The sequence below is a fragment of the Acipenser ruthenus genome, chromosome 3, assembly GCF_902713425.1.
Source record: "Acipenser ruthenus chromosome 3, fAciRut3.2 maternal haplotype, whole genome shotgun sequence".
Lineage (NCBI taxonomy): Eukaryota > Metazoa > Chordata > Actinopteri > Acipenseriformes > Acipenseridae > Acipenser > Acipenser ruthenus.
In genome coordinates this window covers 66249250-66271966 of record NC_081191.1, presented here as the reverse complement: position 1 = coordinate 66271966, position 22717 = coordinate 66249250, and the positions used below count along the sequence as shown (strand labels likewise).

Genomic DNA, 22717 nt, shown 5'->3' with positions numbered 1-22717 from the left:
TATATATATATAGTATTCCTTGTATCATTAGGGCAGAATGCACCCCCGTTAGCATGGATTGACTCTTCTGGCATTCTTATTTCCTATCAACTTCCACCTACAAAACTTTATCCCCACAGTTCATTGTCTCATTACGTCACTAGTGGCCTCTTGGAATGGCACCTTTATTAACCAATGAAGCGTTTGGTAAAACAATCACCCTTCGCTTGAGATCTCAGCTGCAATTATCAGCAGTGGGTGTAAGGTTCTCTAGGCGGGACTTCATCAAGTATGTTTGTGTGCCAGGAAGTTCAGTGACATAGCTTGCTACTGCAACGCCGACTGAGTAGAGAAGGGCAAATTGTTTTTACAAAAATGGTCGAAAAGGAAGAAAGTAAAGACGAAGTTAAATACTACAGCTTGGAAGAAGTACAGCAACATAATTCTTGTAAGAGCACATGGCTTATTATCCATAACAAGATATATGATGTCACGAAATTCTTGGAAGAGGTAAGATACGTTTAGGACTTTTAAAGCAAACATGGTTTTCTTACAATAACAATTGCCTAAGATGCAACTTGGCAACAATTCTCGATTCATTCTATTAAAACGTAAAAACAAAGTAGATCTGTTTAAAATGTCTGTTGTGCACTGGTATTGTTAAATGCATTGTCTGTAATAAGAGTAGACAACATTGTGACAGATATTGCAACAAGCAGAGTGAATTTTCGTGTTCTTATACTATACACTAGTACGCGTTCCTTCCTAAACTGTAATACTATACTGCAGCTGTGCATAAGTGGTACATGCTTATTTAACCCTTTCAGGACCAAGCATTTTTCAGTGGGAGGCTCCCCCAGGACCAGGCATTTGACACTTCCTATAAAAATGCACTACAAATATATTTTTACAGTAGCACCATGGAAATGGTGTCCTTTTTTTCAAAATACTGGGGAACATTATAAAGTACTTCAGAAACCATACAAACTTTTTTCTTTTTTTTTCAACACAATATATATATATAACATGGTTATTTTTAAATAATGTAACGATAGACAAAACAAGTTTTACAGCTTGCTTTCACAGACCCTGATTAGCACAAGTCTTGGACTACCAATGGTACATTAGGTAAGGTAGAAAAGTATTTTTTTATATAGAAGATAAATGTTATAATTTTGTATTTATATAGAATTACAATGCAATCATTTGTGCTAAAGAATGCCCTGAGTAGGTTTCATCACAGGTAGACTAGCGGCTCTCTAGATGCAAAACTCTAAAATTGCATACAGAAAGACAGTTGGAAGGACAGAGAAACAGTATGTTTTATTTTATTAACAAGAGATAAGATTGCTCTGTGTGTACTCTGTTAAAATCAGGCTATACAAATTGGCGATTTAAAAGTGCATGCAAGGCTGCCATACCCAAAACGTGATGTGATTTCTCGATGGGCATCACTTCGCTGCGAAATGATCATGCACATCAGAGGTGACATTTGTGAAATGTCATATGTAACACTTTTTTTAGATTTCCTCTGTGTTAAAATCCATGCATGTACTGTGGAAATTACAACAATCAGTTCTCGTGGAACATTGATTAATTTCTATGTATTTTTAGTATTCAAACACTGTAAATAAATTACCAGATGTAGAGAGAAAAAAATAAAAGCAAGTTTCGAAGTAGCACACTAGAATCATCATTGGTACAAACATTTACTAGTGCAATTAATAATTGACATACCACTGGATGACTGTCTTCATGGATGACATTGCAAAAGATATTCAAATTGATAACTGTAAATCACACTCCACAGTTCTAGGCTATCCAGTTATTTGGCAGTGCACTCCCTGATGTTCCCCTTCACAGTTTTGATTATCGACAATCATTTTTCAGTACAAAATATAATCAAGACTAAACAAATTGTTGATAAGATCATAACAATACATTTGTACAACCGTACAACCACCTATCCTTGGTTATCCCAGCATTATCCCTAAAAGTTGCTGTTTGGTCCAGTCCAGGGCTGTAAAATGATTTAAAAAAATCCATGGGTAGCTTATCTCAGTATGGTATACGTTGATCAAATCTACCCCTGCGCAAAAGATACATGTATTTTCCTGGGCAGTAGGGAATGGACTTCTGCACTTGTTTATCAGTTTTGCTGATGGTGTATGTCAAATAAATGTTATATGGAAATAGGTCAAATGGTATCTGCTGTAAGAATCATGTGCCAAGGGAACATTTATTTATGAGAACCAGGATAGAAAGGAAAGATCATCTAACAGAAATCAGTACTTTTTTGTGACAAAAGAAGGGTGTGTGTGTGTGTGTGTGTGTGTGTATATATATATATATATATATATATAAAGTCATAGTGCCCATCGATGATGGCTCTACTGTGTGATAGTTGACCACTTTGACCACGACGGGAGTTAAGCGTCCCGAGCTGAAGGCCAAAGACAAAAGTCAAGGTCAACTATCACACGGTAGAGCCATCATCAGGAGGGCACGATTGCTATTAGAAAACAATTTTTACTGTTGTTTTAAAAAAAAAAAAAAAAAAAAAAAAGCACCTCAAAACCTTATCTTGAACTTGTACTGATTCATCAGCTACCTTTCCTCTGAGTAAAGACGTTCTATGAAAATAGTCCCGGGCATATTTTAAATAAAAAACAAGGATGTTAGTTTTTAATTAATAAATCGATTCTTTTTTTTCAACTTGTTAGGGTTTTAAATCCCTATTTATAATCTGGACATTGCCTGAGAAATGAATGCAGCAATTACTGAACAGTCTGTACGATGAAGTCTCTAAACTGCTTGTTATTGAAGCATCATTTTAGCTGACAGGGAGTGGATTGGCTGGTGTGGTAGTGACAGGAACATGATTCACTGCTTGATTGGTTGGTTTTGAGTCTTGTTTGGCGGATCCAGCCGAGGATAGTATTGTATCAAATTCAATATCAAAATACTTTTCAGCTAACCAATTCTTAAACACAGATACTGAACATTTGGTTTGTGTCTTGTTCTTAGTTCATTTCTTTGCAGTTCTAAGCAGGAATGTGATTTAAAAAAAAGCCGGTATACACACGGATTGATTTAAATTTGATTCACAGTTGGTGCTGAGACGTTCCAGCGGGCATCTACCATCTGTTAGAGCCCGCTAGAGCTGGAAGCTGATTGGCTGACGGTACTGAATCGTTTTCTAAATAAACATAATATTGATCTTTTATTTAATGTCTTGTAACAAATAAACTACAAAATCAAGTCTAATGGAAGCCATAATAATAGTACAGTATTTCATGTTAGATTTTGAAATGTCATATTTTTCAATTTTTGTCAGTTTCTCCTATCAATCAATCAATCAATCTTTATTTTATATAGCACCTTTAATAGTGGACCACCATCACAAAGTGCTTTACAAGATGCAGTAACTAGAGAGGGTGGGGGGGGGGTGATGTGATCATGTTTTTTACATCTGGTAAGGATCCTGGCAGAGGCATTCTGAACTAGCTGCAGTCGGTTTATGGTGCGTGCCGGGAGACCACCATAAAGAGAGTTGCAGTAGTCGAGTCGAGAGGAGACAAATGCATGACAAAGTATCTCCACATCTGGGAGGGAAAGGTAGGGATGGACTTTTGAGATGTTTTGAAGATGGTAGAAGGGGGGAAGGCAGCAGCAGACAGGGTTCAAGGCAGCTATATTGAGATTCTTAAGTTGAGTTTTAGAGAGAGATTTGAGGAGTCAAGACCCATGGTGATGAGCAGATCCAGGGTGTGTCCTCGGTTGTGAGTGGGGACGTTGACAGATTGAGAGAGTCCAAGACAGTCCAGAAGCGTGTTGAAGTCGGTCACTAGGGGGGAGGAAGGCAAGTCAACATGAATGTTGAAGTCACCTAGGAGTAGGATTTTGTCAGTAGAAAACTCTGCAATAAAAGCAGTTATTGTTAGGTGGACGGTAAATAACAGCAAGGGTGAGGGACATGGGAGAGGGGAGCTTGATGATGAGATGCCCAAAAAAGGCAGGCAAAAAAAGAACTGAGGAAGCGAGCACAGAATTTGCAATAACAGCAGTGCTCTCGCCTCGGCCAGTGAGGCGAGGTTTGTCAGAGAGGGAATAGCCCTTTGGGGTGGCTAGGTGCAGCGAGTGCATGTCGTTTACAGAGTTCCAGGTTTCAGCTAGACAGAGAATAGCAAGACTGACATCAGTTATAAGTTCACTGAGAAGCAGAGATTTGTTAGTCAGAGAACGACAATTGAAAAAGGAGATTTTCAAGTTTGTAGCAGGCAGCATAGGGGGAGAAGGAGTTAGTAACGGTATGTGCAGCAAGTACTTACCAGTGTTCATTCTGGGAGTGGAGAATGAGTGAGCCCGCTTTGTCCAGGGGATCCAGACGTTAGGTGTCAAAGTAGGAATGAGGCCTCTAGTAGCCATTGGGAGGGATTTGGAAAAGGTCATCACTCCACCTGTCCTCGCTCTGACTGCCACAGCTCAGACTGCCCATGAACAAGTGGCCCTTTTAGTGGCTGGCGCTTGGAACGGCTGCCGTTCTAAGACACTGTTCACCAATTTATACTGTCCTGCAGGTCTAGAGCTCCTGTTTACATCAATAAAGATGGATGCAGTATTGTATATAGAGAACAAATGTTTTCATTCAGTGCCGTAGTTTTCATTGTGTTTCATGGTTTCGTGTTTTTTTTATTTTTATACTACTGTAGGATGTGAGAGGATTTGCTGCAACATAAAAGTATTTTAACTTTTAATAATAATAATCAGTGGCAAATAATATGGTGAGCTACTATTTAGTACTGTAGTGACATGCGACAGCGAAAACACTGCCTCACAAGGCTATTCATGATTCAGGCCCCTGCTATTTATGTGAATTCCTTACTTATTCCTACATACTTTGAGATTGGCAAATTGTGGTCTCTTGGTAATTCCGGGAACTCGATTAAAAATCTATGGTGTGAGGGGCTCGCCTGGTAAAAGCACAGCCACGTGGTGCGCAGGTTCAAGTCCTGGCTATGCGAAGTCGCCGGTCTTCACTGGGGATTCCGAAGGGAGTGACGCATTGGCTGTGGCACTCCCGTGGGTCAGGGAGGCAAAACTGGCAGGGACTGTTTCTCCTCATTGCGCTGCAGCGGACCCTGCTGGCCAGACACCTAGTAAGTTCAGGCGGACACCTGCAGAGTTGGCCTTTGTCCTCCAGAGGCCGGTAGCTCGCTGACATCCGCTCTGGAGTTTCTGGGTGTAAAAGAGGAAGCTGCCTTGGTCGTGGGATTGGAGGACGCTCACTGAACCCTCGGTTCTCCTGAGCTGTGTGGGGAATTGCTACAGTGATATATACATTAAATTAAGCTCCTTTCACACTGGTGCTCCTAGACGTGTCTCAACCTGGGTTCTGGTCACCCGGGTCACAATCCCGCGTAGTGTGAAGCCACGTACTCTGGTCAAGCGAGGCAAAATGCATGATTGGTGTTCATAAGCGGACGAAGTAACAAACAGCCACGCCTGCGTGAAGGTTTCACTACCGCAAGGAACATCTCTGTTTATTCTATTTAGCCATATTTCTGTTGCTTGGGACATGCCATGAGCCAGATTGCAGGAATAAAGAAACATTTGCTCTGATAAATATTTGGGCTGACGATTCTATCCAGAAAAGCGTGGATGGAAGCGTCTGTAACAAGCACGCCATCTTGAAGGCCTGAACAGATGAAAGGGTGGTCATGTGAACATTGCTGCTTCCGGAGCATTGTGTACTCGCTTTGTGTTCTTGCTTCTGTCACCCAGGTCGACCCTGCTTCTTCAAAAAGCAGTGTGAAATCACATAGCCAACCCGCATGACACCGGGTCAAACCCGGGTAGAGCATGCCAGTGTGAAAGGGGCATGTGTGGCACTGATGAAAATTCAGAACAGTTGTGGATTTGTATTGGCAAGCAAAACCTTACATTCACCTTACAGTAAAGCTCTAGATTAGTAAAAGCTCTAGATTAGTAAGTAATAGACCTGCCTGGTATTTGGTTAGCTCAATTTTAGCAAACATATTTCCCATCTTTCCTTTTCAACCTGTTGTATTTTGTCTGTATTGCTTTCCGTCTTGCAGCATCCAGGAGGAGAGGAAGTACTCCGGGAGCAGGCTGGAGGTGATGCTACAGAGAGCTTTGAAGATGTTGGTCATTCTACAGATGCTCGGGAAATGACCAGCATGTACATGATAGGTGAACTTCATCCTGTAAGCATTTATTTATGCTTGTTTAATTGAAAACACACTTATTACCATTGTCTAAATGGGTTGAGACACAAATTCTGTTTTTTTTGTGGGCTGTAACTGGATGCAGGAAGTCTACCAAACAAACATAAAACAGTGTCTTTACTGAGAGCAGCCTTGAGATTTGCTTTTATAACAATTTGGGAACACAGCCACTAAAAGCAAAAAAAAAATGTGCCTACACATTTGTATTGGTCAGAATTAAAGAGAAAAATATATATATAAATAATTACAATGTTCAGTTTTCCAGTATTGAACAGAATCTCATGAGTGTGAGCTATTTTTTTTCCCCCCCGGGCCTGACTTTCGTGCATTCTTCCAATTATTATTTTTTTTTTTAAGTTTGTTTTTTGAAAACGTGCACTTGATAAAAATCTCTTGACTTTTGCCAACGCCTGAGTTTCAATGACAGAGGCCAGCAGCTGAGCAGAAGTTGGGAGAAAGGAATGTGGTTTACGTGTTGTAACCTTGTTTATTTATTTATTTTTTACCCACAGGATGATAGACCCAAAATTCAGAGACCAGCGGTAAGCTGACATTTTTAATAAATTACCTGAAAAAAATATATTTTAGTTAGTGTATTGCTTTGTTTAACACATTCATTTTTTAAAAGCCTAGTACTGGAGACTAGTCATACACAATTAGTCTTTGCTGTCCTTGTCCTTGGCTTAATAACCAAGCACATCTGTTTGGGAAGTCAGATTGCTCTCCCCTTGGTTTCTTTTCAATCGCTTGTCTAAGGCCAAACACCACATTTCCTTTTGATAAACAGTTAATATGTAATTTTACTGATTTGTTCTTTAAAAAAATAAACACAAGGTTACATAAACAAGGTAATACAAATAAAAGCACATAAAGTACTGTAGAAGCCACCCTAAAGAATATTTCTTAACAAAATGTATGTAAAGGACTTCCAATGCTAACATAAATATTAAATGTTCTTTAAGCACAGGCTGCTGTTTATCTAATGATAATATACATTTATATTTTATTTCAAATGATATGTTTCTGTTGCAATCCTTGAATGAGTTGTGTTCATTAAGTTTGATATTATATTTCAGGACACGTTAATTACAACAAAAAGTGAGACTTCAAGGTATGTATCGCCTCCAAACGCCCCAAAAATATATAGATAGTATTTTTTTTTTTTTTAATGTACTGTAGGAAGTATTGGCAACTGTTATTATGGCTGGGTGTATGTATTATTTCTAAAGTTTTATTACTGCACTGGAATGTCAGTACAGAAACAAACTGCAGATAAATTATACAGACTTGTCCAATGCTCAGTGCTGGTTTATAATTTTAGGGAATTTCTGAACATTTACTAATAAAAAACAAAGGAGTTTAAAGGGGGCAGCTTTTATCTTCATAACAGAATGTTATTGTAGTTTAGAAGTTGAAATGTCTATGTTTAAGTCAACAAAGTTAATTCATTTTTTTTTCACTGTTCCTTATCTTTTTATGATGTTTGTAATCATATATATATATATATATATATATATATATATATATATATATATATATATATATATATATATATATATATATTATATACAGGACCTATAGTAAGTATTCACCCCCCTTGGATGTTTTCACAGTTTGCAGACCTGCCAACCTTGACATTTTTTTTTGAGTAGCACTCTTTCACGCAGACATCGGGGGAGGAGGGGGGGGTCCAGGGTGCTTCCCCCCAGAATTGTTTTAGGGTATAAAACAGCTAAATGCTACACTCTGGTGAGTTTTGAGTATGAATTTTTCAGTAAAAAAATAAAATAATGAGATTAGCTATGATTGTTTCAGTTAAAATTTAATTTTGTTTACCTTATTATAGATTAAACATTTTTAATTTATACCATCTGAAAATTATTTCAAGGAAAAAGACTCGATCCATTCGTTTGTAGTGAGCGCTTCATAAAGTTAATATCAGTAAGCATATATTGGTAGTTCTGATATTACGTTATTATTAGTAGTAGTAGTAGTATTGTCCCACTTTAACATGCTTACTTGTATGGTGTTTTTTTTCGTAAATATTTAGCTATACAGTTAAACAGGATTACACTTATGCGGGTCGGTCATTCTCAGTCCTTGCATAAAAAAATATTTTACCGTTAACAAAATCCATAATGCTACATTAATGATCTTACTGAACTTCAATATAAAATCACAAACCAGCCGTTTATAACTTGTTTAAAGCACAATGAAACGGCATTTATCTACAATGTAATTGTACACTACTTGCAAAGTAAACAGAAGCCTTACGTACCTTAACCACATTAACAATGTTAATACTGCTCATTTTTGTAAAATCAAATTTTACTGACATCCCTGTATGGTAACAGGCGTTTGTGAAAAACGGGACAATGAGCCAAAAACAGAAAATTAAACTTAAATATTGTACTATATTATTATAATAAATGTTTGTACTTACTCCCTCGCCATTCTCGTAAAATCCTCATTCAGCTGTATTTTCTTTTCATGCGATGCAGTTATCTAAACCGAGCACATTTTTTTTTAAAAAAACGCAAGTGGGTTTTTTTCCCCAGACAAAAATGAATGCATAACTAATGTATTAATTAAAAAACAAAGGTACCGTAGCCAGTTTGAAATAATTTCCTCACAAGTCACAGTACTTCACACTCCCTCCAGTGTGTCCGAAACTGGCAGTTGAAACACAAGCGAGTCAGCTCAACAAAGCCTGATAAGCTACAGTAGAATGACAGTGATTATACAAGAAACTGGGTGGTAGGAATTTCTGTCAGTCAACCCACGATAACTTTTTTTTTTTTTTAAACAGAGGTTGCATCGTCAACTAAACTCAAAAGCTGATTGGTTATTCTATCGCGTAACTAAACTCAAAACCTGATTGGTTAATCTATCTTGCTTGCCTTGCCCTAAGGCTGACCCTGACGTTAGACTTTCTCTAACTACAGGCAACATCATAGACGATGAGCGAATTATGGATTACGTATTATTGCGTATCATCTATGATAAAAGCGAACCCGCGTATTACCAACTCAAAATGCGTAGCGGATACGCAAAATACGTAGAGGTTATCAGTTCTGCAGTTTGTTGTGTTACAACCTGAAATCTTGATGCATTTAAATGGGATTTCTTTCATTTGATTTACACAATCTACTCAACACTTTGAAGAGGCAAGATAATTCAATGAAAAATAAAAAAAACTGAAATGTCTTGGATAGATAAGTATTCACCCCTCTGAGTCAATACTTGGTAGAACCACCTTTGGCAGCAATTACAGCTGTGAGTCTTTTGGGGTAAGTCTCTACCAGGTTTGCACATCTGGATCGTGCAATATTCTCCCATTCTTCTTGGCAAAATTGTTCAAGCTCTGTCAAGTTAGATGGGGATCGTTGGTGGACAGCAATCTTCAAGTCTTGCCACAGATTCTCAGTCGGATTCAAGTCCGGGCTTTGACTGGGCCACTCTAGGACATTCACTTTCTTGTTTTTACGCCACTCCAGTGTCGCTTTGGCTGTGTGATTGGGGTCATTGTCCTGCTGAAAGGTGAATCTCCGTCCTAGTCTTAGGTTTTTTGCAGACTGAAGCAGGTTTTCCTCGAGGAGTTGCTTGTATTTAGCTCCATCCATTTTGCCCTCTACCCTGACAAGCTTCCTAGTCCCTGCCCATGGAAAGCATCCCCATAGCATGATGCTGCCACCACCATGCTTCACAGTAGGGATGCTGTTACCTGGGTGATGTGCTGTGTTGGGTTTGTGCCAGACATAACGCTTTGGATTTAGGCCAAATAGTTCAGTTTTTGTTTCATCGGACCACAGAATCTTTTGCCACATCTTTTCAGTCTCCCACATGCCTTTTTGCAAATTCCAAGCAGGATTTTACATGGGCTTTTTTCAGAACTGGCTTCCTTCTAGCCACTCTTCCATACAGGCCAGATTTGTGGAGTACCTGAGCTATTGTTGACACATGAACAGTTTCTTCCATCTCAGCCATAGAACGCTGTAGGTCTTTCAGAGTTGTCATTGGCCTTTGAAATCTTTTTATACCCCTCCCCTGATCTGTGCCTTTCCACAACTATTCCGGAGTTGTTTTGAAAGCTCCTTGGTCTTCATGGTACTATCTTTGCTTTGAATGCACTACCCAACTGTGGGACCTTACAGAGACAGGTGTATTTTAATGAAGACTTTTCAGGTTTTTATTTTTATATATGTATATATTACTTTTGATATGTTATGTGTTAAGTTAATTTTACTTCAGTCAAGGAGCAACTCTTAAGTTGACATATGTACCTAGGCTAGATCAACCATGTCGTTATAGAATTCAGGAATGGGTGGTACCAATCAAGTTTCTTGGTTTATATCTGGCAAGATAAAGCTTCTGCCACCAGAATGATTGCAAACATCATAAAAAGGTAAAATAAATAAAAAAATAAAATGTAATTAAAGCTCTATTCCTTTTATCTGTTTCAGCTGGTGGACCAACTGGGTTATTCCAGGAATAGCAGCAACCATTGTTACTTTGATGTATCGCTTATACATGACTGAAGAATAACCACTGTTTAGGAATTTGTCAATAAAACTGAGCTACTGTGGATCTCTAGAAATTTAACTGTTTGAACATCTGATTCTGAATCAATGAATTCCTTAAATAATATATGAAAGTTTGTTTTTTTTTCTCTCCATGAGATTTAAGTATGTATTTACATATTTTGAAATGTATGTATGTATGAAAAATATAATCTGCCTCTCAAGTACTGATTTTTTTTATTTTCATTTCACTTACCATAAAAGCTTTGTTAAAATGATTTATATATAATGACATACATCGTATACCCACTACTCTATTCTTAATCTCTGTTACAGTCTCTGGGATTTCCCCCTCTGATTCCATTGCATAGTGTGGGGCTGTACAAATGTTTTCTTTTTTCCTGTTTAATGTATCTGACCTGAGCACCTTCTAGTCTGTAACACCCTGTAATGTAAGCTGTCCTGGTCTATACCAGTCCAAAATAAATAAACTAATTGTTATTTTATAATTAAAAATATTGTTGCCATTATGACAAGAAGGATTTGTGAGGGAGGAATGTGTGTGCTGTCCACTCTTATTGAACAAGCTAAAAATCAGTCTGGTTTCTTACAAAGCATAGTGCAGAAAAGGGATAATTATGGAATAGTGCAACTAATGTTCACCAGGGAATCACATTTTAATTAGAAACTTGATGGTGTTCTAGAAATGGAATAACCACATCCTTTGCAATGATATCTCCCTTCTGGGGTTTCTTGGTTCCATCGCCTAGCCTTAAATGGCCTCTGTTGCTCTTCTTTAGAGGGTGGCTTTCTATGTTTGTTCTGTTCTTTTATGCAGAAATTAATTTTGTTTTAATTGGGTCTCATGCTGTGCAAAGTAAATATAAAGTCAAGAAAACAAAGCAAATAAATACCAGCAACATTCTTAATAAGGCACTTGTGAGAATGTAGTTCTGCTAATAACAGTTTTTTTTTATGCTTTGTTTATTACATCTTTAAGTCAGAGGAAGGACATTTTTACAAGTAAGAGAGAACAGCAGCAGGATTTCACACATCAATATTACTAAAGAACTTAAGAGCCCTTGAATGAAATTCCTGGGTTGTTTATTTCACGATTTGTAATTTCAATGTTTTTTTTTTTTTTGTTTTCTTTATTCTTTCACAAGAAAAAAAAGACAGCTATTGAAAAACTTTCTTGATTACAACTAATACTGATACAGTAAGTTTAATACTGTATATACACAGCACTTTAAAATATCTCTGCAATATAAAAAACAAGGTTTGTTTTTCAATGATTTGTGAGAGACCAGCTCACTTGACAGTATTGCATAACAACTTTTTTTTTGGTAGAGTGCCACAAAACTGGGTCTAGGATAGGTCACAACTACCTATTGTGAAATCCAGAGTTGAAAAGTGTTACCTTTTATTGCTTAACATCTTCAGGAGATCTTTAGCCTATTAAGTTGTTATTGAGCCAGAACTTTAAACGATTGAGTAAAATTAGGCTATACTGCACAAAAGCATATAGGGTCATATATATTTTGTTTCTGAAATTTTAAATGTGCATGCATTTAGATTTTGTACAATTATATTTCAGTTTACATTTTACCTTGAACTGGTTATATGTTGTGAGATGTCATGAAAACTAGGCTGTTGAGCACTGGTTGTTTATAATTCCAAATTTTCTATCCACATCTAGTTTCAATGCAGGCAAACTAACTGTTGATCCAAAGTCTTCAACCAAAGGGGAGGAGCTGGGTTTATTGTAATCATAGAAGCAAATTGCTATTAACCGAAAAACACAGAACGCAGCACCAATGGCCATAAGGACACCTAAAAAAAACAAACAAACAAAAAAACCTTTATCTAAACGGGGCGATCTAAATACAGAATGTGTTTTAAATCATTAAAAAAGGAAATAGCATTTTCTCTGCCGTGTTCACTTTTTTTTTGTGAATTTACCAGAACCAGGCAAGTGGCTGGAATAGCAAGCACAGGAGACAGAACATTGCAGTTTCAAAGCACTTGTTGCCTTGGACTTTCACACCTGTAAATGCAGATCTTGATAGATGATTAATTCGGTCTAGGTTTTAAGGGCATCACAAGTGTCAGCCAATGTATTCCTCATGTACTTGCAGTGCACCCTTAGTTAAACATTACATTTGTCACTATCTTATCGTGCACTGTAAAATTCCTAGACTGAAAACAATTGACTTTAACTCAGCAGGTTTGTTTAACTATTTAGCAATAGGAGTGCAGATGCATGATGCAATAGAGAATCAAATGGCTAAATGCATTCCTTACTTCACCCATATATTTCCTTTGATATGCCCATGTTGATTTTATGGAGTCCATGAAAGAAAGAGTATCTGAGGATTAGAAATTAAACTATGGCATAGAGGAAAACAGTTCATCAGTTTGCTTGAACCAAGCTTGGTAAAAGTCTGAATTGTCAAATATTGACCAGTCATATGTTTTTTCTTTGATTCAAATAAAATCTCACATTGTGACTCTCATATTGAATTTACTTACCACAATAAATTGTGTTTGTAGTTATACTGTCAAATCTGTAGTTTCTAGTAAACATTCCTGCTAGACCTAGGATCACCACAGGGTAGACTGTGAAAGTGTAGCGAACATACTTTTCGAGGACAAAGTTTTCAAGCAGAAACCTGAAGGAACAAAATAACAATTACAGGTCATACAGTAAGCCTATTGCCATAGGCGGCACATATAAGAGGCTAAAAAATAAATTGCTCAAACCCTCACAAGAAATTGTTCTGACCAACACAAAAAATATTTGTGAGAGAAGATAGTTTTTTTTTGTTTTTCCCCCTGCAAGCGCACAAAGCAGGTCTAACAAACGTATTTCTCGTTTTCCTATTGCGCAACTGCCAGACTGCTGGGCAGCTGGGATATCAAAATCAACACTGTAGTACAGATACAGGATTTAGTTGCATTTCAATGTCATTGGAGGAGACAGTACTTGGAGGTTTAACATCAATTTTTCCCTCCGATCTGAGCCCCCCATACCGCTGCAGGAGGCAGCCGATGAAAACTCTGAATCCTTTTCGCTCATTCCCTTGCCTGGAACATCCTCTTCACAATTTCTACATTTATTCGAATTGTTGTAAGCTATACAAACAGCTTGATCCGAATCTGATTTTACAGAACTTGTGTCAAAATATTTTCGTAGCATACTGTCTCTTTTCACGCACCACCGTTTTGTGAGAATTTGATAACTGTGACGCTACAGTCAGAACATACTTCCTACGACTGTTTGAACAAATGCCACCTTTCAGAAAACTGTTTGTCGTGCCAGATTATGAATGTTTCTGAAGTTTTTTCTTTAGATTTTTCCAGTCCTTCACTCCATTTTCAGTGAAAGTGGGGTCTTTTGAACTTCTGAAAAAGTGTCTGCAAGGAAAGCAGAAAACCGCATCTGCCTGATTTACTGTACTCTAAATATGAAAACATATTTTAATATTCTGATGAAAATGAATGGTTTTGCTTACCAAAGACAGTTTTTGGATACACAGGTAAACAAGGCTGTGACGGTCCTGTTGCAGTATCACCAAGGTCCAAAATATAGGATTTAGTTGCATATCAATGTCATTCGAGGAGACAATGCTTGGCTGGTTTAACGTCCATTCTTCTCGCCGATCTGAGCCCCATATAGATATTGGAAAGTTTACTAAGAGTGCAGTTATTTTAATTTGTAAATATATCTTATGAAATACGTTGAATGCCCCTTGATTATAAGTACGATAGTAAGTGCGTCTTTAGAAGCTTAATAGTCAGTATTAATAATTGATTTCAATTGGTGTGAAGTGATGGAAATGGTGTTCAAAATTAGTATAGGTACTGTAGGACTGCAGAACAGGTTAACAGTTTTAAAGGTTTTAAAAAACAGTGCAGCCTGTTATCCTTACTGTTTTTCTAATTTGCTTAAATAGGCATAATGTGTTTTAAAGTACAAGCTAGTGCTATGTTAAACTTCATTTATTTGGCCACCTTATGTTGAAAAAAAAACAATGTCAATATATATATATATATATATATATATATATATATATATATATATATATATATATATATATATATATATATATATATATCTGTAGCATCCCTGAGTGGTTTCGAGGTCTGTTTTGTGCTATAAATTATTATACAGTACAAGTTCTCAAAAAGACGCAGGAGAATGAATCCAGTTTACAGCTTTTATTTGTGTCCGTCAGTCCAACTATTTTGCCATCATGCACCGCCTAGGCCTATTGCTGACAAGATTATGATCTGAAACGTGTCCGATCATCTGTGCCCTTTAAAACACATTTTATTAGTTGAAATTTAAATGACTCAAGACTCTTGTAGCAAGGCCTTGGGTCAGATTACTAAGCTTTTGCTCCAGTGCAATGTTTATGTTACAACAAGCTACTCTTATTTAAATCACTTGATTATGAACTAAAATAAAATCAAAGCATAGAAACTTTATTCATAGCATAGGGATTACAAATCGGGGCTCTCTTCCCAGAACTTCAAGGACTGTTTTTAAGGAATGTTTTTAAGTACTGTGGTTATTTCCTAGGTTAAATAGTGCTTTTAGATGTAAAAACACCTTTCTTAAACAGTTGAAAAGGGTTTCATGAATCAAAACAGGCTTTGAAAAACAGTCACACAACTGCTCATTCACTCAGCTGACTCAAACAAGAGACTGAAGAAGACTGCCTACCAGAAGTGTATTTGGAAAGTCAGTGAGTTCTAAATGTGCCCTATGCTAGCATTAATGTAGGACCTACAGCAACGCTACATGCTCATATGGGGGGTGATTGTAAGGATACGCGCAGTGATTTCCGGGTGCAAAACCCCCATAATGCTGCCGTAAATGGTGTTTAGCGGCCATAAAGTCTGATTTTACCAGTCGTTTAAAATGCTGCGGATGAAGAGAATGGTGTTCACCTGGCGTTCTGCACCCGCTATCACATTTGCACTTTGCCATCATTAATCCATTAAAATGATAACGAAATGCATTCAAATGAAAAAAGAGCATGGAATTGGGCGGGATGTTGTTGCTAAGCGGGCGCAAACATTATAATGTGATGTAAGGATTTTGCCTTGCACTTAGGCAATTGCTGACCCTCCAAAAACTTTACACCTCCTCTTACAAGGTGCAATCCATTGTAGAAGCAAGTAACTAAGAGCTGTATAAAATCACACACCTGCAGAGACCTGTCATTGCCTTCATGGTGGCTGCTGTGATACACTACCTGATGCGGTGACACTTGGCTCTTGTTAAGGAGAGGCAGGAACACATTCGGAGGAGAAGGGCAAGATGAAGAAGACCCCGCATATTCAATCCCAGGGTCTTTGTTTGGGATGCAGGAGGATGCGGTGGGTGCTAAAGCGTTATCGTCTCACTCCGCAGGTCATCTCAGACCTAATAGCTGAACTGAGGGATGAGCTAGACCCCAGCATCAATCTAGGGACCATTATCCCTACACATGTGAAAGTGCTGTGTTCTTTGCACTACTTCTCTGGTTCCTTTCAGAGCACAGTTGGAATGTCTGGAGGGATAGCCCAATTCGCCTTTTCCAGAGTGCTAGGCACATTTCTGGATATTATGCTAAAAAGGGCAGGCCAATACATATAATTTCCTAAGGATATTAGCATAACTGATGTTGGCTGAGGCTTTACCAAACAACTCTGTTTCATGCTGCGTGACCTCAGCTGTAAGGACTCTCAGCTCCTCCTCAGAAAACTTTTCTTTTCCGTGCGCCAAGAGGACGCTGCTTCTGACATTTTCTTTTGCTTTGTATTTTCGCGCTCCACAAATGTCATACTGTACTCCTAACTGCAAGTGCATCTGCTAAAAAGACTGATGCGCTCATTGAGACCCTCATTGTCATAATTGCAGATCATAATTTGTGTGTGTTGAGTAATTTGTATTGCTCTTAAACTTACATATTGCACTGTGCAAAATAATTGCATGGCCGTAATGCAATTTAAATTGTGCATCTGCAATTATTTGCACTGCGTCTATACTTACATCACCCATCATGACGTCATGATCTTAGTCAGTGTTCCACTATGCAACTATTTAAGAGTGTAAGTTGAAATAGTTGTATACGAACATTGTCATAAAATACCTTAGTGAATTTTATCTTACCATACTATTAATTCTACAAGCAGTATGGAGAGCATTGCTGTGCTTACTGCAGGATCCATCAATCCAAAACTGTATTTAAGCACGATTCCAAAGTTTACAAGTACATCAATAGAGGTCCACGCAGCATACAGTGCTAATCCATTATGTACCTGAAATAAGCAATAATATAAATACACACTGCACAATGGGTAAGAAATGTATACATCTTTTTTACAGTCTTGCATATTCTTTGACCACCACAACTTTTTTAGTGTGTGGAGCAATTGGGCATTTGTTGCCAGTTTTATCCTTCAGAGACTTGCACAAAACAATTTTTAAAAGCAACATCTCCCAATGTGATACCAGTCTTTGCAGTTGCCACTGCAGAAACACAAGTTTATGTGGTAAAATAAAGAATGCATTTTCCACCCAGTCATTCTGCATTGGTAGTAAATGCATGATTTTGGGACATCACTGCACCTGTGGGAAGTTTGGTTTATTCACATTGTGTAGGCTAGGGTAACACAGTATATATTAAAGAGAAAAACAAGCACTTCACAGCTGTCATTAAAAAACAAATAATACTCACCAGATATCTAACGTTCCAGAGATCTGAAGAACTGTTGCTTTTTAACCAAGTGCCATGTTGGTACAAATTCCGATAGGAAATGCTAAGCATCACATAGCAGGAGTAAGGAATGAGGATTTGTAAGCCCAGGGCTTGAACCAGGCACCTGTACATAATTCAGAAAACTGAATTGGTTACAGTTTTACTTTCTGTAAAGAGGCTGACTGAGCTTGTATAGCTGCATCCTAAATTAGGATCATAGTTGTCTGTTATCTTCCTTCACTTTTGATACAGAATATCTAAAATAGCCTTTGTTGTTATTATAATATGACATAATGACCAGAAAATCTACAATTGGTCCATAATCCCCGCCTGAGACCTCATTACCTAAAATCAGAAGTAATAAAAACAATATATATATATATATATATATATATATATATATATATATATATATATATATATATATATATATATATATGCATTTTTGATTGGAAGATGTCTGTGTGTATGCCTTTTTCACGGTAATGAACCCAGAGATCTGTGCTCTGGATTACTGACAGTATTAAAGGGGTCCATGGGCCATAGATTCTGCAAGGTACTGTATGCCTCATTTTATATTTCTGACAGAAACATCCAAATAAATAATAGAAACCTATCAAGAAACAACTGAGCTGTCTGACATTTCTAAAACATTCTCATGGGTATTTGTAATGGGCTGCATTGTTGTGGCTGCCCTAAATTCGGACCCTGTGGTTGAGGCAAGCTCTAAAACTGCTAGTACAGTAGTGGCATACAGGATGCAGTTTGAAAATAAAATAAGAACAAACTCACTTACTGTCTGTCCCAGAGGAACAGAAATCCAATGTTCAACAGGTTATTTGCAATCCACAAAATATAAAACATGGGAGGGTGAATAGCAGGATTACAGTAGACAGGACCGTACTGGTTTCTGATTGAAAAATAAAACAGAGTCATGATTTTAAGTTTATTTAAAGAGTCAGAGCCCCTGCACACAGCCCCTCCCATGCCCTAGAGATGATGTTGTACACCAATATAATACCCTTTCCTAAACATTCCTCATCATTGTTCTTTAAGTGGCATAGCATTTGTTGACAGATCAAATTTCGCTGCTATGCAAGTTTTAAATTGTATAGTATTGCAGCAGTAGTATTTGATCTAAGTTCTATTTTTAATTTGTTGTTGCTGTAGTTTTAGGGCCTAGCTGGTACTTCCCTGTAAAGTGACAGTGTGATATCAATCAATTCTCCATCTGGTACAGTGTATGAAAAAAGGGGGGAAATGGCATGCACGTTATCTTGTACAGATCATTCCTAGTCAAGTCAATGGGTGTCCCAAGCAATTTCAAATTGAATATGTGATTTTCTTATAAAAGAATTCCAATTTCTGTAGGACATCTGTTGCAATTCAATACAAATTCTGTGGCTGGTATTTTAAAGTTATTATTAAACATTCACATTATTTGTAAGCTAGCCAGCTGTCTACTTGGGGTTCTATGTTTTTACTGTCATTTACCATTTTACATGTTTCAACATGCCCATAAACAGCCTGATCTTTAAACATCACAGACACCGATTAGCACAAATCATGGACTAATGTTATCTTAGGTAAGGTAGTCCAAGATTAGTCTTCCTGAAAAATGATTTCATAAAAAAATCTGCACTTATCTGCTATATTCGTCTAAAATTTGCAGTTTGGGAAGAAACACATGGTATGGTTAATATGTTTTCATTGTAAAACCTGATATATAGTACAATACTACTTTAAATAAAACTATGCTTTTGGGTTGTGTTGCATTTCTTTGGTTGTTTCACCTGAAGAAATCGTCCGCACCCCATCATTGCCTTCTTTCCTGTCATTAACAAACCAGCTGCTTCCCCTATTGACTGACATGTTTTTTGCCTCGTACCATGCTTTGAAGCCCCAGAAGACACTCCTACCACTTCATGTGAGTACAGAATGAAAACTGCAGTTTTTAGTTTTTTTAACTGTGTTTAATACACCATGTTTCTTTTTAATATTGCACATCTGAGACATTTGTAGCAAATGGAAGTGCATATCATGTAAGATGTATGAAATTATTTTGTTAGCTGTAACTTCTTGTATTGAGAGACCTGAGCGGTGAGAGGTATAGGGAGTAAATGAAAACAAAGAAAAGGAGTTACCTTCTGAACAGAGTGATGAAAACATAGATAAGCCAGAGCCCATTCCACACATTAATCAATGTCCATATTGATACGAGCCAGGCGTCTGGAGTGATTTGCAGTACAAACTTTTCAGTAATATTCTGATGTGTTGTTAAAAACAAACCTGTGTGTAAAGATATTGCACATTTTCAATGTAACGATTGTCCGGTTCCTAGTAGCTGATTGATCTCAAAACTTTACCTTAGCTTTTAAAGGATCCCAATGATTCAGGATCAACAACATAAACCAGGTAACCCATTCCATTTCGGCACCACTCTCTGTGTAAAGAAGTGTCTCCTACCCTCTGTCCTAAGTCTATCTCCTCTTATTTCCAACTCTGTCCTTTTCCATGTTCAGCTGTTTTACCACCTTTTTATCTGCATCCTGCAAAGCAGGGAGCAGATACTAAAATTATACTTTCCATCTGTCTGTCCGTCTTTCACACTTCATTACCCGCACACTAAGTAGGTTATGGAGGTCACTAAGGCACATACAAGGATTGTGGGAGAGCTTTGACATTTGACCTCCACTTCAAGGTCACAGAATACCAAGCCGATTCTGTTTTAGATGTTCTCAAGATAGGAATAGAACAGCTGATCCGATTTGGATAAAAAATGTGTATAATTAAACAGTTGGGTATGAACCTGGAAGTTGGGGGGGGGGGTTATAGGCCATATTTACCAATATATAATTGCTTTCTGAATATGGTTAATTAGTGTTGATTTGTGACATAAAGGATTGTAATTACCATTTGCAGCCATTGGAAACCCTCATAAAATATAGCAGCCAACTTTACAAAACTGAAACTAAGACAAAAAAATGGAAGAGTAAAAGCAACAACCATCTTGGGATCTGTTTTGATAGTCAGTGTTCTATAGTACAGTATCTAGTATTAGGTACTATAGAAGTATCAAAACAGATCAAATGGTTGTTGCTTTTACTCTTCTCATTTTTTTGTCTTAGTTTCAGTTTGTAAAGGTGGCTGCTATATTTTATGAGGGTTTCCAATGGCTGCAAATGGTAATTACAATCCTTTATGTCACAAATCTATCACTAATTAACCATATTCTATAAGCAATTATATATATATATATATATATATATTTCTTGGTGTTTATAGGTAGACTCAAGCCAGGTGAATAAAGGTTGTGTGCAAGCTGTATCAGCCAGAACAGTGCAAAGGAGTTACATATAATAGATATTCACCAAGGGCAGTTTTGCTTTTTGGGAGCACCCCCTTCCTAATCCATGTTGTGCCTTGCTGTTAATGCTTAACAATATCTCACAAGATGACTGCGCGATCATACAGACACAGTATGAAACATAGTTGCTGGTACCTTTTTCAAAGAAGCCTTAATACATTTTTTTTGTTTTAAAAATGAAAAAAAAATTAAGAACGACTTACCATTAATTGATACCGTAGATGCTGCAACATGAAAGAATAAAGTAAGACCAAAAGTCAGCATTGAAAGAACAATGAGGGTAGCATGCAGACTCGGAGAAATTGAACCAGCCATCTCTTACTTCTTTTTTTCTACCAATGAATTTTAACAATCTGATGTGATCTGATGTGGTCTGTCCTGCAATAGCGTGTGTTGTGGCAATAAATCTGCAAACTGAGGTATTCTGACAACCTGTGTATCTTTATGAAAGGCTTATCATGAAGACTTTGGACCTACTGTGGCAGGTGGTGACATCTCAAGCTGTACTTTTAACTAAGATGTTTATCGTGCGTAAAGTTAAGGTGACCCCCAAAATGTCAACTGAAGTTGCAGCACCCAGTTCATGACTTGTTTATAATGGACAGGTCACCTGAGTGCTCTCTAGTGTCCACAGCTCTGAACTCCTGGTTCTTGAAAGGCAAAAAATGTTTCTGTTGAATAAAGTCAGACATAAATAAAGGTAGAAACAATTATTCTTCCTGTATATAACTACTTTTTATTAGGTGTTCACATCTGTTTGGTTCACAATGTATGACTTGGTATATGTTATACGTGTGGGGCAGAGCATGCAGAGCAGTGCATGAAATGACTCTGACAAACACAAGAAGTCATCCTACTGTAAGTTATGTTAATAAGAACAGCATTATTTGCAGTACCTTTGTAATGCAGTGGAACATCGTTTTACGGGCACTACTTTTCCTGCCTCACTTTTTAGTCTTTGAACAAACTTTCCACACAATTTAAAATTGTTACTCTGATTGCCACAGAATACCTAGGTTTAGAAGTACATACAAGTCTGGTTCCTTGGAGCTTTCTGTCATAGTTTGTATGTGGTTAGAATCTGGGGAATACAGAAGAAAATCCAAGATCAGTATTCTGCAGCTGTGTTTAAAATGAACTTGTAGCAAGGCTAAGAAGCATTAAGGATGATCCAATTTTTTTTATGGAGACAAACAATAGATTTATTGAAAAGCCCATTCTTGGCAGCATGTGAATTACTGTGGGGGATGCTGCATTAACAGAGAACTTCAGTGTATTCCATGAACATTGACATGTTCATAATGTCTGTGCAAGATGAGAACCTGTCTACAGGAGGTATTTGACTGTATGCTGTGTTGATTCAATTGCAATGATTGTCATTTGCTGAGTGACATGCATTGAACGTGACACTTTCAAGATATCTTCCTTTTTTAAATGTGGGCAGAATAAAATGTACACCTAACTTGTTTTAATAAAAAAAACTGAATTTGTAATTTTATGTTACAGAAACATGTTAACATTTTTTTTTTATTTTGTAGAGAGGTCAAGATCTGTTTTTTTTTCATAAATTTAATAAGAAACTGATAAAAAAAATACATAGGCTTATTAAGGGTTTACCGACTATAAAATGTCTGTACTTTATCCAGGATATGGTTTTAGTCTGTCTTCCACACTTGGTTTCTTGCAATCTAAGGACATGATGGAGGTCAATGTCACACAGGTGAACTAGGTCAGGGGATCTCAAACTTTTTTTATCTGAGGCCCAGCTGTACAGCTGCATTAGGCATTGCAGCCCACTATTAGCACTCCTTGGGAAAATGTCAAATTAAAAACATTATAAATAAACCTAAT

The 22717-nt window shown here is 37.3% G+C and overlaps 3 protein-coding genes across 3 annotated transcripts in view; 1 reads left to right on the top strand and 2 right to left on the bottom strand.

The window, feature by feature from the left end:
- The window catches only part of LOC117394524 (uncharacterized protein C18orf63-like), a 48025-nt gene extending 46223 nt beyond the window's left edge, over positions 1 to 1802 (bottom strand). Inside the window, exon 1 of the mRNA XM_059015064.1 lies at positions 1717 to 1802. The gene's annotated coding sequence lies outside the window, so the exon portion shown is untranslated. The remainder of the gene's footprint in view (positions 1 to 1716) is intronic.
- Positions 218 to 11263, top strand: LOC117394702 (cytochrome b5). The gene is made up of 5 exons (XM_033993183.3): positions 218 to 489; positions 6078 to 6206; positions 6740 to 6769; positions 7304 to 7338; positions 10691 to 11263. The coding sequence occupies exons 1-5, from the start codon at positions 355 to 357 to the stop codon at positions 10770 to 10772; spliced, it is 411 nt and encodes a 136-aa protein (XP_033849074.1). The 5' UTR covers positions 218 to 354; the 3' UTR covers positions 10773 to 11263.
- A 614-nt stretch (positions 11264 to 11877) lies between these two features.
- On the bottom strand, positions 11878 to 21264 carry LOC117394701 (uncharacterized). The gene is made up of 7 exons (XM_033993182.3): positions 21070 to 21264; positions 19644 to 19788; positions 18296 to 18409; positions 17479 to 17623; positions 16911 to 17059; positions 13280 to 13419; positions 11878 to 12580 (listed from the first exon to the last, which is right to left on the bottom strand). The coding sequence occupies exons 1-7, from the start codon at positions 21179 to 21181 to the stop codon at positions 12393 to 12395; spliced, it is 993 nt and encodes a 330-aa protein (XP_033849073.3). The 5' UTR covers positions 21182 to 21264; the 3' UTR covers positions 11878 to 12392.
- Between the last annotated feature and the right edge of the window lie 1453 nt (positions 21265 to 22717).